This window comes from Heterodontus francisci, chromosome X (assembly GCF_036365525.1).
Source record: "Heterodontus francisci isolate sHetFra1 chromosome X, sHetFra1.hap1, whole genome shotgun sequence".
NCBI classification, from domain to species: Eukaryota; Metazoa; Chordata; class Chondrichthyes; order Heterodontiformes; family Heterodontidae; genus Heterodontus; species Heterodontus francisci.
Genome location: NC_090421.1, coordinates 6,551,303 through 6,565,912, shown reverse-complemented (window position 1 = coordinate 6,565,912; position 14,610 = coordinate 6,551,303). Strand labels below are relative to the sequence as shown.

At 43.9% G+C, this 14,610-nt stretch overlaps 1 protein-coding gene across 20 annotated transcripts in view; it reads left to right on the top strand.

Moving 5' to 3' along the window:
* Positions 1 to 14,610, top strand: part of kmt2d (lysine (K)-specific methyltransferase 2D) — a 250,592-nt gene that overhangs the window by 226,954 nt on the left and 9,028 nt on the right. For all 20 annotated transcript variants that reach the window (XM_068024872.1, XM_068024871.1, XM_068024870.1 and 17 more), the window contains one exon: positions 1,332 to 1,448. In XM_068024872.1, coding sequence (XP_067880973.1) covers positions 1,332 to 1,448 — 117 coding nt within the window. The remainder of the gene's footprint in view (positions 1 to 1,331; positions 1,449 to 14,610) is intronic.

The following is a 14,610-nucleotide window of genomic DNA, read 5'->3' as shown; positions in this document are numbered from 1 at the left end:
CCTCCCACAAGCCAAAAGACTTGCAGGTTGGTAGGTAAATTGGCCATTATAAATTGCCCCTAGTATAGGTAGGTGGTAGGGAAATATAGGGATAGGTGGGGATGTGGTAGGAATATGGGATTAGTGTAGGATTAGTATAAATGGGTGGTTGATGGTCGGCGCAGACTCGGTGGGCCAAAGGGCCTGTTTCAGTGCTGTATCACTAAACTAAACTAAACATGAAAGCTCCTTATTTCCCTAGTCCTCATGCGCACACATACATTCAAAAAAAAGTTAACTGGGAAAAAAGGGGTTTGGTTTACAGCTGTTGTTTAGGAATAGAAGGAATAATAAAATAAATCAGTTTGTCACATTCTGGTAGGAAATTCTTCTGTAAGATGAGGTGTCCCTGAGTCGAATAGTCGGATGCCACTCTAAGTCTCCAGGCAAGGATGATGAACAGTCTGTGATGGGTAGGCATTCAAGGCAATTCGGCTACAGCAGGTGTCACATAGGACTTTCAGCAGTGGTGTAGCAACAGGTCTGCTTAGGACTCAACGGCAGCAGTATAGCAGTAGAAGCTTTCTTCAGGTCCCAGGATTTCCCAAAACACAGGAGGAAACGGGAACCACACTGGATGCAGGAATTCTTCAGAGATGGGAGGCAATAGGAATCTGCCACCTTTCAAATACAGGGTTTCTTTTCAAGAGATGCAAATTTGCTTTACAGAGAGAGGTCTTTTCTGGGTCTTCTGCCTGGAGATCAAAGTGGGTCAGAAACCGAATTTCAAATGCCTGCTCTTTGTCCAACTCACTGGTTTTTTAAAAGGGTCCAAAGTGAAAGCAAAAAACTTTTCCGAGTCAATCACCGGACCAGACACTGTCTCCCGTGTCATTCAAAGTGTTGCTCTGAGGAGGTCAAAAACCCCTGGCTGGCTTCCTTGAAACTGCGTGCTTTTCCTATTCTTGTATACAACGTCAACATCCAAAAATTTCAGCTATTTGCAGGTGTCCATGTCCACTGAAAATCCTTCAGTTTTTTAAAACACACAGAATTCTATGATTTTAGTACAAAAATAAAAGCCTCTTGTAACAGGAACGCGCTACACTGGATGCTGGATGTTTTAATAGTTTTGAGCTGTGCCACCATAACATCCTCCTCCTTGTATATCCTGAGAATTAAGATCTCCTTACTGGAAGATTATGGTATGTCCACAGATTAAACCTTGTGACACGCGGTCGCAAATAATGGAACCTGGACAGCAATCAATGAACTTTTCTCAGTGATGGCTGCTGATAGAATTAATTTCAATATTTGTTTTACCTTCTGATCAATATTTTTCTGCTCCATAGGGTCTGGGTCTCTATGCAGCCAAAGACCTTGAGAAGCACACAATGGTGATTGAATATATAGGGACAATCATTCGCAATGAGGTTGCAAACCGCAGGGAGAAATTGTATGAGACTCAGGTATGGATTAACCACATCACTGTGCATAATATTGCATACTACTTCAAATGCAATTGCTAAGCCAAACTGCAACGAATAGGGCTGGTACTGTTTAACACCTGTTAATTTCAGGTCATTGAAATCTGCAGGTGCTAAAATTGTTTTTCAATTATTCAAGTTTAAAATTTTTTAAAACATATTTTGGATTGAAGTTTAATGTTAACAGTTCACAATACCTCACCAAGTTCGGGCCAAGTTTGAGTGGCGATCCAGTTTTCACCTTTCGTTGGTAAGTCATGGGTTTACTCATGCAGTCCTCTTGCATACTGAATTCTCAATTGCAGCTATGCTGCTGTGGTGAGTTGCCATGTAGAATTGAGGTACCTCCCTTCAGGGAGGAATGGTTATCTTTGGGCTCCTTTTCCCACACCAGTCAGCAACTAGCTGGACATGGACAAAGACGAGAGTGGTCCTAAAGGAAGAGTGCTAAATTGGGGGAAGGCCAACTATACCAAAATTCGGCAGGAGCTGGGGAATGTAGATTGGGAGCAGCTGTTTGAAGGTAAATCCACATTTGAGATGTGGGAGGCTTTTAAAGAGAGGTTGATTAGCGTGCAGGAGAGACATGTTCCTGTGAAAATGAGGGGTAGAAATGGCAAGATTAGGGAACCATGGATGACAGGTGAAATTGTGAGACGAGCTAAGAGGAAAAAGGAAGCATACATAAGGTCTAGGCGGCTGAAGAAAGACGAAGCTTTGAAAGAATATCGGGATTGTAGGCGCAATCTGAAACGAGGAATTGAGAGGGCTAAAAGGGGTCATGAAATATCTTTAGCAAACAGGGTTAAGGAAAATCCCAAAGCCTTTTATTCATATATAAGGAGCAAGAGGGTAACTAGAGAAAGGATTGGCCCACTCAAGGACAAAGGAGGAAAGTTATGCGTGGAGTCAGAGAAAATGGGTGAGATTCTAAATGAGTACTTTGCATCGGTATTCACCGAGGAGAGGGACATGACGGATGTTGAGGTTAGGGACAGATGTTTGATTACTCTAGGTCAAGTCGGCATAAGGAGGGAGGAAGTGTTTGGGTATTCTAAAAGGCATTAAGATGGACAAGTCCCCAGGTCCGGATGGGATCTATCCCAGGTTACTGTGGGAAGCGAGAGAGGAAATAGTTGGGGCCTTAACAGATATCTTTGCAACTTCCTTAAACACAGGTGAGGTCCCGGAGGACTGGAGAATTGCTAATGTTGTCCCCTTGTTTAAGAAGGGTAGCAGGGATAATCCAGGTAATTATAGACCGGTGGTAGGGAAGCTGCTGGAGAAGATACTGAGGGATAGGATCTATTCCCATCTGGAAGAAAATGGGCTTATCAGTGATAGGCAACATGGTTTTGTGCAGGGAAGGTCATGTCTTACCAACTTAATAGAATTCTTTGAGGAAGTGACAAAGTTGGTTGATGAGGGAAGGGCTGTAGATGTCGTATCCATGGACTTCAGTAAGGCGTTTGATAAGGTTCCCCATGGTAGGCTGATGGAGAAAGTGAAGGCGCATGGGGTCCAAGGTGTACTAGCTAGATGGATAAAGAACTGGCTGGGCAACAGGAGACAGAGAGTAGCAGTGGAAGGGAGTTTCTCAAAATGGAGACGTGTGACCAGTGGTGTTCCACAGGGATCCGTGCTGGGACCACTGTTGTTTGTGATATACATAAATGATTTGGAGGAAAGTATAGGTGGACTGATTAGCAAGTTTGCAGACGACACTAAGATTGGTGGAGTAGCAGATAGTGAAGGGGACTGTCAGAGAATACAGCAGAATATAGATAGACTGGAGAGTTGGGCAGAGAAATGGCAGATGGAGTTCAATCAGGGCAAATGCGAGGCGATGCATTTTGGAAGATCCAATTCAAGAGTGAACTATACAGTAAATGGAAAAGTTCTCGGGAAAATTGATGTACAGAGAGATTTGGGTGTTCAGGTCCATTGTTCCCTGAAGGTGGCAACGCAGGTCAATAGAGTGGTCAAGAAGGCATACGGCATGCTTTCCTTCATCGGACGGGGTATTGAGTACAAGAGTTGGCAGGTCATGTTACAGTTGTATAGGACTTTGGTTCGGCCACATTTGGAATACTGCGTGCAGTTCTGGTCGCCACATTACCAAAAGGATGTGGATGCTTTGGAGAGGGTGCAGAGGAGGTTCACCAGGATGTTGCCTGGTATGGAGGGCGCTAGCTATGAAGAGAGGTTGAGTAGATTAGGATTATTTTCATTAGAAAGACGGAGGTTGAGGGGGGACCTGATTGAGGTGTACAAAATCATGAGAGGAATAGACAGGTTGGATAGCAAGAAGCTTTTTCCCAGAGTGGGGGATTCAATTACTAGGGGACACGAGTTCAAAGTGAAAGGGGAAAAGTTTAGAGGGGATATGCGTGGAAAGTTCTTTACGCAGAGGGTGGTGGGTGCCTGGAACGCGTTGCCAGCAGAGGTGGTAGATGCGGGCACGATAGCGTCTTTTAAGATGTATCTAGACAGATACATGAATGGGCAGGAAGCAAAGAGATACAGACCCTTAGAAAATAGGCGACAGGTTTAGATAGAGGATTTGGATCGGCGTAGGCTTGGAGGGCCAAAGGGCCTGTTCCTGTGCTGTAATTTTCTTTTGTTCTTTGTTCTTTAGCATCGGGGCAGCCCTGGGAACAGGTTGGCTATTCATGGTTGGGGGGTTGTATTTGGCCATTCATGGTTGGCGGGTTGTATTTGCCACAGGAAAATCCAAGCAAGACGTTTATGTATGGTACATTATGTTCTGTTTATGGCCAATACTTTCAAAAAAGTGAAATGGATAAATATTTGAAAACAAAACATTTAGAAAGGTATAGGCAGCAAAATGGAACGAAGTGAATAGCCTGTTCAGAGAGATGACACAGGCAGATGGACTCAATGGTGGGCTCCTATGCAATGGGATTGTATGATTGTATGAAGAGATGTATTGCTAACTTGAATTAATCCTAATAAAGGTCAAATCTCTCTTGGTATTGGTGTGACTATCTGGCTTGTGTCAGAATGATGCTGTGTAATCCTTTAGATGTAAAGGTGAATGCTGTACTAGTGTATAAACTGTGTACTCTGGTGTATATCAGGTTATGATATTAGCATCGTGTTAAGTATTTGAACTAAATATCATGCTCTCGTGTATAAATCTAGCGCAAGTTACATCTGTCAAATAATCTATAATAGAGTGCATGTGGGATTGTATGCTATATGCTCAAACTACTCGAGTTTCTGCAGCTCTGATATCACCCTGTATCCCATCTAATGGCAGCGTCTTTCCTTGGGCTTATTCTGATCTGTCTTTGGTTACCCTACTGCCAATCTGCAGTGCCACCAGTGTTGTGTTTCCTGGTGTTGAAGCTGATTTAGATTTGAACTGATGTAAAGCTCTGAGAACCAAGAGAGCAAAGTGAATAAGATACTATAGTCAAACAGGAATGTTGAACATGAACAAGTCAGTCAGCTTCTCTAAAGAGGAAAGACAGATTAATGTTTTGGATGCAAGGCATTTCTTCGGAACTCTAGTCGCACTAGAACGTTAACCTGCTTTGTGCAAAGGTACTGACTCACCTGTGTACTTCTAGCATTTTCTCTCTTTGTTCAGTTTTTTTTATGAAAGCTACTTCAGTGCTCAAGTTGTCTATACAGAGAATAGAGAAATCCAAAAAGGAGGGGGGGAATCATTCTGAAAGAAAAACTGGGGCATGAAGCATCACACAAACAGAACATACAAATTAGGAGCAGGAGTTGGCCACTTGGCCCTTCGAGCCTGCTCTGCCATTCAGTAAGTTCATGGCTGAACTGATTACTCCATATTTCCACCTCCTGTTGATCAGCTTCCACCCCCTTGCTTATCAAGAATCTGTCTACCTCTGCCTTAAAAATATTAAAGACTGCTTCCACTGCCTTTTTGAGGAAGAGAATTCCAAAGGCTCACGAACCTCAGAGAAAAAATTTATCCTCATCTCTGTCTTAAATGGGCGATCCCTTATTTTTAAACAGTGACCCCTAGTTTTAGATTGTCCCACAAGGGGAAACATCCTTTCCACATCCACCCTGTCAAGACCCCTCAGGATCTTCTATGTTTCAATCAAGCCGCCTCTTACTCTTCTAAATTCCAGTGAATACAAGCCTAGCCTGTCCAATCTTTCCTTGTAGGACAACTTGCCCATTCCAGGTATTAGTCTAGTAAACCTTCTCTGTACTGCCCTCCAACGCATTTACATCCTTCCTTAAATAAGGCGACCAGTACTGTACACAGTACTCCAGATGTGGTCTCACCAATGCCATGTATAGCTGAAGCATAACCTCCTACTTTTGTGTTCAATTCCCCTCACAATAAATGATAATCTATTAGCTTTCCTAATTATGTGCTCTACCTGCATACTAACCTTTTGGCAATTCATGCACTAGGACACCCAGATCCCTCTGCATCTCAGCTCTGCAATCTCTCACCATTTAGATAATATGCTTCCTTTTCATTCTTCCTGCCAAAGTGGACAATTTCACACTTTCCCACATTATACTCCATTTCCTAGGTCTTTGCCCAATCACTTAACCAATCTACATCCCTTATGTCCTCTTCACAAGTTACTTTCCGACTTATCTTTGTGTCATCAGCAAATTTAGCAACCATACCTTCGGTCCCTTCATCTAAGTTATTTATATAAATTGTAAAATGTTGAGGCCCCGGCACAGATCCCTTTGGCACACCACTCGTTACATCTTGCCAACCAGAAAATGACCCATTTGTGCCTACTCTCTGTTTCCTGTTAGCTAGCCAACCTTCTATTCATGCCAATATGTTAACGCCCTACACCATGAGCTTTTATTTTCTGCAACAACCTTTGATGTGGCACCTTATCAAATGCCTTCTGGAAATCGAAGTACAGTACGTCCACTGGTTCCCCTTTATCCACAGCACATGTAACTCTCTCAAAGAACTCAATAAATTGGTTAAACATGATTTCCCTTTCACAAAACCATGTTGACTCTGCCTGATTACCTTGAATTTTTCTAAGTGCCCTGCTATACCGTCTTTCATAATAGCTTCTAACATTTTCCCTAAGACAGATGTTGAGCTAACTGGCCTGGAAATTCCTGCTTTCTGTCTCCTTCCCATTTTGAATAAAGGAGTTACATTCGCTATTTTCCAATCTAAAAGGAACCTTCCCCAAATCTCGGGTATTTTGGAAAGTTAAAACTAACGCATCAACTATCTCACTAGCCACTTCTTTTAACACCCTAGGATGAAGTCCATCAGGACTTGGGGACTTGTCAGCCCGCAGCTCCAACAATTTGTTTAGTACCACTTCCCTGGTGATTGTAATTTTCTTGAGTTCCTCCCTCCCTTCCATTTCCAGACTCGCAGCTAATACTGGGATGTTACTTGTATCCTCAATAGTGAAGACCAATGCAAAATATCTGTTCAATTCATCTGCCATCTCCTTATTATCCATTATTAATTCCCCAGACTCACTTTCTATAGGACCAATGCTCACTTTGTTAAATTTTTTCTCTTTTAAATATCTATATAAACTCTTACTATCTGTTATGTTTCGAGCTAGCTTTCTCTCGTAGTCTAATTTTACCTTCCTTATCAATCTTTTAGTCATTCTTTGCTGTTTTTATATTCTGTCCAATTTGAAGAACAATAAAAATAGAAAAGATAGGAGAAAACATTAAATCATTATTTAGTTCCTGACCTAATAGGTATTATGCAGCATCTCAATTTTCTTGGTGTGAAGACCACAATATGCCATTACCTTTGTGTGGTTGTGATCCATGATCTCATGCTCTATAGGAATATTTTAAAATAAATTGGTTGCTAATTGAGTTTAGGGCAAGTGTTATATCATGATATTGGCTTCTGTCTTCCTGCCACAGTACCTATAGAGCTGAAAACAAAACTGTTATAAAAAAAAAAGTTCCAGCTTGTTTTGATACATTCGCTTCAGAATGTGTTTTGTTTGATATGGTACCTGAGGGAGGAGCAATGACCTTCAATTCAAATACAAGCATCTTGTGGAGTTTGTTTGTATATATGTTTGATTGGAAGATCTTTGAACTCAGTGCACATATTTAGATTTCTGTTGTGTCAAGTCGCTTTTATCTTTTCAAAAGTACTTTTTTTTTAAAATATACAAAAAGTAGTTTGTTTAAAGCCATCAGATCCATAGGCTGGAGAGACTCTGGACAGACAGAAACAAATCAACACATGACGGTTAATCAGTTTACAAAGTTTAGCAAAGCAGGTGTGACTGTTGTTTTTTTCTATTACATCTGAAGAGTGTATCCTGTAAATCTGTAGTATGTCATTTGCATCTATTCATTTCATTTACTGTTTGTTGGTTTATAGCCTTAGCCATGGTCTTGTGAAGTGATAATTATGCCACCTTCTGGGGTTGAGAAAGATTGTCTGTCAGGGCATATTATATAACTTGTCAAAATACAGTAAGGAGTTTCCTTTTGACCCATGAGCTGGCTACAAATTTCTTCGATATGGGCAGTTCAAGGCAAACTCGACATGATAGAAAAGCAAAATACTGCAGATGCTGGAAATCTGAATTGAAAACAGGAAATGCTGGAAATACTCAGCAGGTCCGGCAGCATCTGTGGAGAGAGAAGCAGAGTTAACGTTTCAGGTTCTGAGTTCTGATGGAGTCATCGACCTAAAACGTTGGGCTGGAATTTACAGTCAGCGGCGGGACTTCGCCACTGATGGAAAGGTCGGTGGTGAACCCGCTTCCGCCTAGACCGGGGATCCAACCCGCATTTTATGGCTTTAATTGTCCCGAGGTGGGACATCCATCCGCTTGAGGGACGCGCGACAAGGGTAGTCACTTGAGATGGGTGGGGAGCATCCTGGGTCCCGGGGAAAAAGAAGAGAGAGGAAAATATATCTTCTTTGCCATGGGGAGGGGGAAAAGGAGGACAGTGATTTGGAGTGAGGCACTAACTGGAACATACAAGGGTGGAGAGAAATACTTCAAATTACAAGGCAGGATAGGGTAGTTTAATTCAGTTTAATTTGTGAATCAGAGGTTTATCTATGTGCTGATGAAGAGGAGAATTGTCCCAAGGTTGGGAGGCGGGGGCAGCCCTCAAAGGGCACCCTGTGCCCGACTGCCTTGGCATCCCCCCACCGGTGCACGGAAAGGCCAGCAGCTATTGCTGGGCAGCCTTTCATGTCCCCAGCACGCCCGCTTCCCAGGGGAGGTGGGCAAGGGCCCTTAAGTGACCACTTTTTTTTATTAATTCATGGGATGTGGGCGCCGGTGGCTAGGCCACCATTTATTGCTCATCCCTAATTGCCCTTGAGAAGGTGATGGTGAGCTGCCTTCTTGAACCGCTGCAGTCCATGTGAGGTAGGTTCACCCACAGTGCTGTTAGGAAGGGAGTTCCAGGATTTTGACCCAGCGACAGTGAAGGAACGGCGATATAGTTCCAAGTCATAAGATCATAAGAACTAGGAGTAGGCCGTCCGGCCCCTCGAGCCTGCTCCGCAATTCAATAAGATCATGGCTGATCTTTTCGTGGACTCAGATCCACTTACCCGCGCTCTCACCGTATCCCTTAATTCCTTTATTGTTCAAAAAGATATCTACCTTAGCTTTAAAGATGTTTACTGAAGAAGCGTCAACTACTTCACTGGGCAAGGAATTCCATAGATTAACAACCCTCTGGGTGAAGAAATTCCTTCTTAATTCAGTCCTAAATATGCTCCCTCTAATCTTGAGGCTATGCCCTCTTGTCCTAGCTTCACCTGCCAGTGGAAACATCCTCACTACTTGTATCTTATCTATTCCCTTCATAATTTTATATGTTTCTATAAGATCCCCCCTCATTCTTCTGAACTCCAATGAATATAATCCCAATCTACTCAGTCTCTCCTCATAAGCCAACCCTCTCAACTCCGGAATCAACCTAGTGAACCACCTCTGCACCCTCTCCAGTGCCAGTACATCCTTTCTCAAGGAAGGAGACCAAAACTGCACACACTACTCCAGGTGCAGCCTCACCAGTACCTTATACAGCTGCAACATAACCTCTCTGCTTTTAAACTCAATCCCTTTAGCAATGAAGGACAAAATTCCATTTGCCTTCCTAATTACTTGCTGTACCTGCAGACCAACCTTCTGCGATTCATGCACAAGGACACCCAGGTCGCTCTGCAAAGCAGCATGCTGCAACTTTTTACCATTCAAGTAATAATCCTTTTTACTGTTACTCCTACCGAAATGAATGATTTCACATTTATTAACATTGTATTCCATCTGCCAGACCTTTGCCCACTCACTCAACGTATCTATGTTCCTCTGCAAAGTTTCACAGTCATCTGCACACTTTGCTCTGCCACTCATCTTAGTGTCATCTGCAAACTTTGACACCCTACACGTGGTCCCCAACTCCAAATCATCTATATAAATTGTAAATAATTGCGGTCCCAACACCGATCCCTGAGGCACACCACTAGTGACTGGCTGCCAACCAGAATAGCACTCATTTATCCCCACTCTCTGTTTCCTGTTAGTCAACCAATCCTCTATCCATGCTAATACTTTACCCCTGACGCCATGCATCCTTATCTTATGCAGCAGCCTCTTGTGCGGCACCTTGTGGAAGGCCTTTTGGAAATCTAGGTACACCACATCCACTGGGTCCCCATTGTCCACCTTGCTCGTAATGTCATCATAGAATTCCAAAAGATTTGTCAAGCATGACCTGCCCTTCATGAACCCATGCTGCGTCTGCCCAATGGGACAATTTCTATCGAGATGCCCTGCTATTTCTTCCTTGATAATCGACTCAAGCATCTTCCCCACTACAGAGGTTCAGCTAACCGGTCTATAATTCCCCATCTTTTGTCTACCTCCCTTTTTAAACAGTGGCGTCACATCTGTTTTCCAATCTGCTGGGACTACCCCAGAGTCCAGCGAATTTTGGAAAATTACCGCCAGTGCACCTGCTATTTCTCCCGCCATCTCTTTTAGTACCCTGGGATGCATTCCATCAGGGCCAGGAGACTTATCAAACCTTAGCTCCATTAGCTTGCCCAACGCTACCTCTTCCGTAATAATGATTGTTTCCAGGTCCTCACCTACGTTCGTCCCTTTGTCAATTACTGGCATGTTATTAATGTCCTCCACTGTGAAGACCGATACAAAATACCTGTTCAATGCCTCGGCCATTTCATCATATCCCATAACTAAATTCCTCTTCTCATCCTCTAAAGGACCAACGTTTACTTTAGCCACTCTTTTTCGTTTTATATATTTATAGAAACTTTTGCTATCTGCTAGTTTTTTTCTCATGTTCTGTCTTACTTTTCTTTATAGCTCTTTTTGTGGCTTTCTGTTGACCTTTAAAGTTTTCCCAATCTTCTAGTTTCATGCTGTTTTTGGCCACTTTGTATGCCTTCTCTTTCAATTTGATAGCCTCCCTTATTTCCTTAGACACCCATGGCAGATTACCCCTTTTCTTCCAATCCTTCCTTTTCACTGGAATATACTTTTGCTGAGCACTTTGAAAAATTGCTTTGAAAGTCCTCCACTGCTCGTCAACTGTCCCACCATAAAATTTTTGTTTCCAGTCTACTTTAGCCTAGTCCTCCCTCATTCTATTGTAGTCCCCCTTGTTCAAGCGCAGGACCCTGGTATTGGATTTTATCTTCACACTCTCCATCTGTATTCTAAATTCAACCATACTGTGATCACTCCTTCCAAGAGGATCCCGAACTATGAGGTCATTAATTATTCCTGTCTCATTACACAGGACTAGATCTAGGATAGCTTGCTCCCTTGTCGGTTCCATTACATACTGTTCAAGAAAACTATCATGGATACACTCAACGAACCCCTCCTCAAGGCTACCCTGACTGAGCTGGTTCGACCAATCTACATGTAGATTAAAATCCCCCATGATAATTGCCGTACCATTTTTACAGGCATTAGTTATTTCTTTGTTTATTGCCCGCCCCAATGTGATGTTATTATTTGGTGGCCTATAGACTACGCCTATCAATGACTTTTTCTTCTTAGAGTTTCTAATTTCCACCCAAATGGATTCAACCTCATTCTCCATAGAACCTATATCATCTCTCAGCACCGCCCTGATGTCGTCCTTGAATATCAGAGCTACACCACCTCCCTTACCTTCCTGTCTGTCCTTCCGAATAGTCTGGTACCCCTGTATATTTAACTCCCAGTCGTGACCAACCTGTAACCATGTCTCCGTAATGGCTACCAAATCATATTTATTCGCGATGATTTGTGCCGTTAACTCATCAACCTTGTTACGAATGCTACGAGCATTCAGGTAAAGTGCCTTTATGCTAGCTTTCTTACCCTCATGATTTCCAACATCTCTAATAATAACTCCTGAGTTATCCTTCCTTTCTGCTTCTTTCATAGTCTGCCTTGAACTTAAACCCTCCTGCACACATGTTAACCTGCTGCTTACCTTTTTATTTACCATCATACTCCCTGTCGTTTTCCCTTTCCCCCAACTCACTAGTTTAAAGTCCTAGAGACCACCCTATTTATCCGTTCCAGATCGATTCAGGTGGAGACCGTCCCATCGGTCCAGATCCCCCCCAGTTCCAAAACTGATGCCGATGCCCCATGAAATGGAACCCCTCTTTCCCACACCACTCCCTTAGCCACGTGTGTACTTCCCTAATATTCTTATCCCTAAGCCAATTTGCACGTGGCTCGGGCAGTAATCCGGAGATTATGACCCTCGAGGACCTGTTCCTTAATTTCGTTCCTAGTGCTTTATAATCCCCAAACAGGTCCTCCATCCTAGCCTTGCCTATGTTAGTCCCAACGTGGACCACAACAACTGGATCCTCCCCCTCCCGCTCCAATATCCTTTCAAGCCAGTCAGAGATGTCCTGCACCCTGGCAGCGGGCAGGCAACACGCCATGCGGGACTCCCGATCCGGCTTGCAAAGGATACTATCTATCCCCCTAATTATAGAATCCCCTATAACTACCACTTGTCTTTTTGCTCCCCCCTCTTGAATGGCCTTCTGCACCATGGTGCCATGGTCAGTTGGCTCATCCTCCCCGCAGCCCTTTTCCTCATCCACACAGGGAGCAAGTATCTCGTACCTGTTGGATAAGGTCAAAGGCTGAGGCTCCTCCACTCCTGAACTCAGGATCCCCCTACCTGCCTCACTTGCAATCACACCCTGTTGTCCCTGATCACTAACTGAATTTGAATTACTTAATCTACCAGGTGTGACTGCCTCCTGAAACAAAACGTCCAGGTAACTCTCCCCCTCCCGGATGTGCCGCAGTGTTTGAAGCTCAGATTCCAGATCATCAACTCTGAGCCGGAGTTCTTCCAGCAACCAACACTTGCTGCAGATGTGGTCCCTGCCGTTCACAATGGGGTCAGCCAGCTCCCACATCATACAGCTACAGCACATCACCTGCCCAGCCATCTCTACTTAGTTAATTACTTTATTACTTTATATAAATTTGAGTTAAATACTTTCTGATACTTCTCTGCTATGGTCTTTTTCAAATAACCAATTAATAGATAAATCAAAAAAAGAAAGTAAAAAAAGAACGTCAATTTTTAACCAATCACACGATACAGAAGAAATAAAAAAGCTTACCTTACCAACACACCAGAGTCCTTTTTTTTTGGTTAGAGGAGGAGGGTGGGTGGGGGACACTACACGTGTAGTGTCTCGGGTTCAGCCACTGCCCAAATATATAGGTTTTTACTTACCCAGCAGTCCCCTGGTCCGCCGAAACAAAAGTTAATTTACTTTAAGCTGAAACTGACCTTCCCAGCTGATAACTCGCTCGCACTATCTCTGCTTCCGAAAAAGCTGCTGCAACAAAAAGTCAGGATGGTGTGTGACTTGGAGGGGAACTTGCAGGTGGTGGTGTTCCCATGCATTTGCTGCCCTTGTCCTTTTAGTTGGTAGAGGTCGCGGGTTTGGAAGGTACTGTCTAAGAAGCCTTGGTGCGTTGCTGCAGTGCATCTTGTAGATGGTACACTCTGCTGTCTCTGTGTGTCGGTGGAGGGAGTGAATGTTTGTGGATGGGGTGCCAATCAAGCGGGCTACTTTGTCCTGATCGGTGTCGAGCTTCTTGAGTGTTGGAGCTGGACCCATCCAGGCACGTGGAGAGTATTCCATCTCACTCCTGACTTGTGCCTAATAGATGGTGGACAGGCTTTGGGGAGTCAAGAGATGAGTTACTCGCTGCAGGATTCCTAGCCTCTGACCTGCTCTTGTAGCCATGGTGTTTATATGGCTGCTCCAGTTCAATTTCTGGTCAATGGTAGCCCCTGGGATGTTGATAGTGGGGGATTCAGCAATGGTAATGCCATTGAATGTCATGGGGAGATGGTTAGATTCTCTCTTGTTGGAGATGGTCGTTGCCTGGCACTTGTGTGGCGCGAATGTTACTTGCCACTTATCAGCCCAAGCCTGGATATTGTCCAGGTCTTGGTGCATTACTATACGGACTGCTTCAGTATCTGAGGAGTCGCGAATGGTGCTGAATATTGTACAATCATCAGCGAACATCCCCACTTCTGACCTTATGATTGAAGGAAGGTCATTGATGAAGCAGCTGAAGATGGTTGGGCCTAGGACACTACCCTGAGGAACTCCTGCAGTGATGTCCTGGAGCTCAGAAGATTAACCTCCAACAACCACAACCATCTTCCTTTGTGCTAGGTATGACTCCAACCAGCGGAGAATTTTCCCCCTGATTCCCATTGACTTCAGTTTTGCTAGGGCTCCTTGATGCCATACTCAGTCAAGTGCTGCCTTGATGTCAAGGGCAGTCACTCTCACCTCACCTCGAGTTCAGCTCTTTTGTCCATGTTTGAACCAAAGCTGTAATGAGGTCAGGAGCTGAGTGGCCCTGGCAGAACCCAAACTGAGCGTCACTGAGCAGGTCATTGTTAAGCAAGTGCCGCTTGATAGCACGGTCGAAGACACCTTCCATCACTTTACTGATGATTGAGAGTAGACTGATGGGGCGGTAATTGGCCAGTTTGGACTTGTCCTGCTTTTTGTGTACAGGACATACCTGGGCAATTTTCCACATTGCAGCGTAAATGCCAGTGTTGTAGCTGTACTGGAACAGCTTGGCTCGGGGGG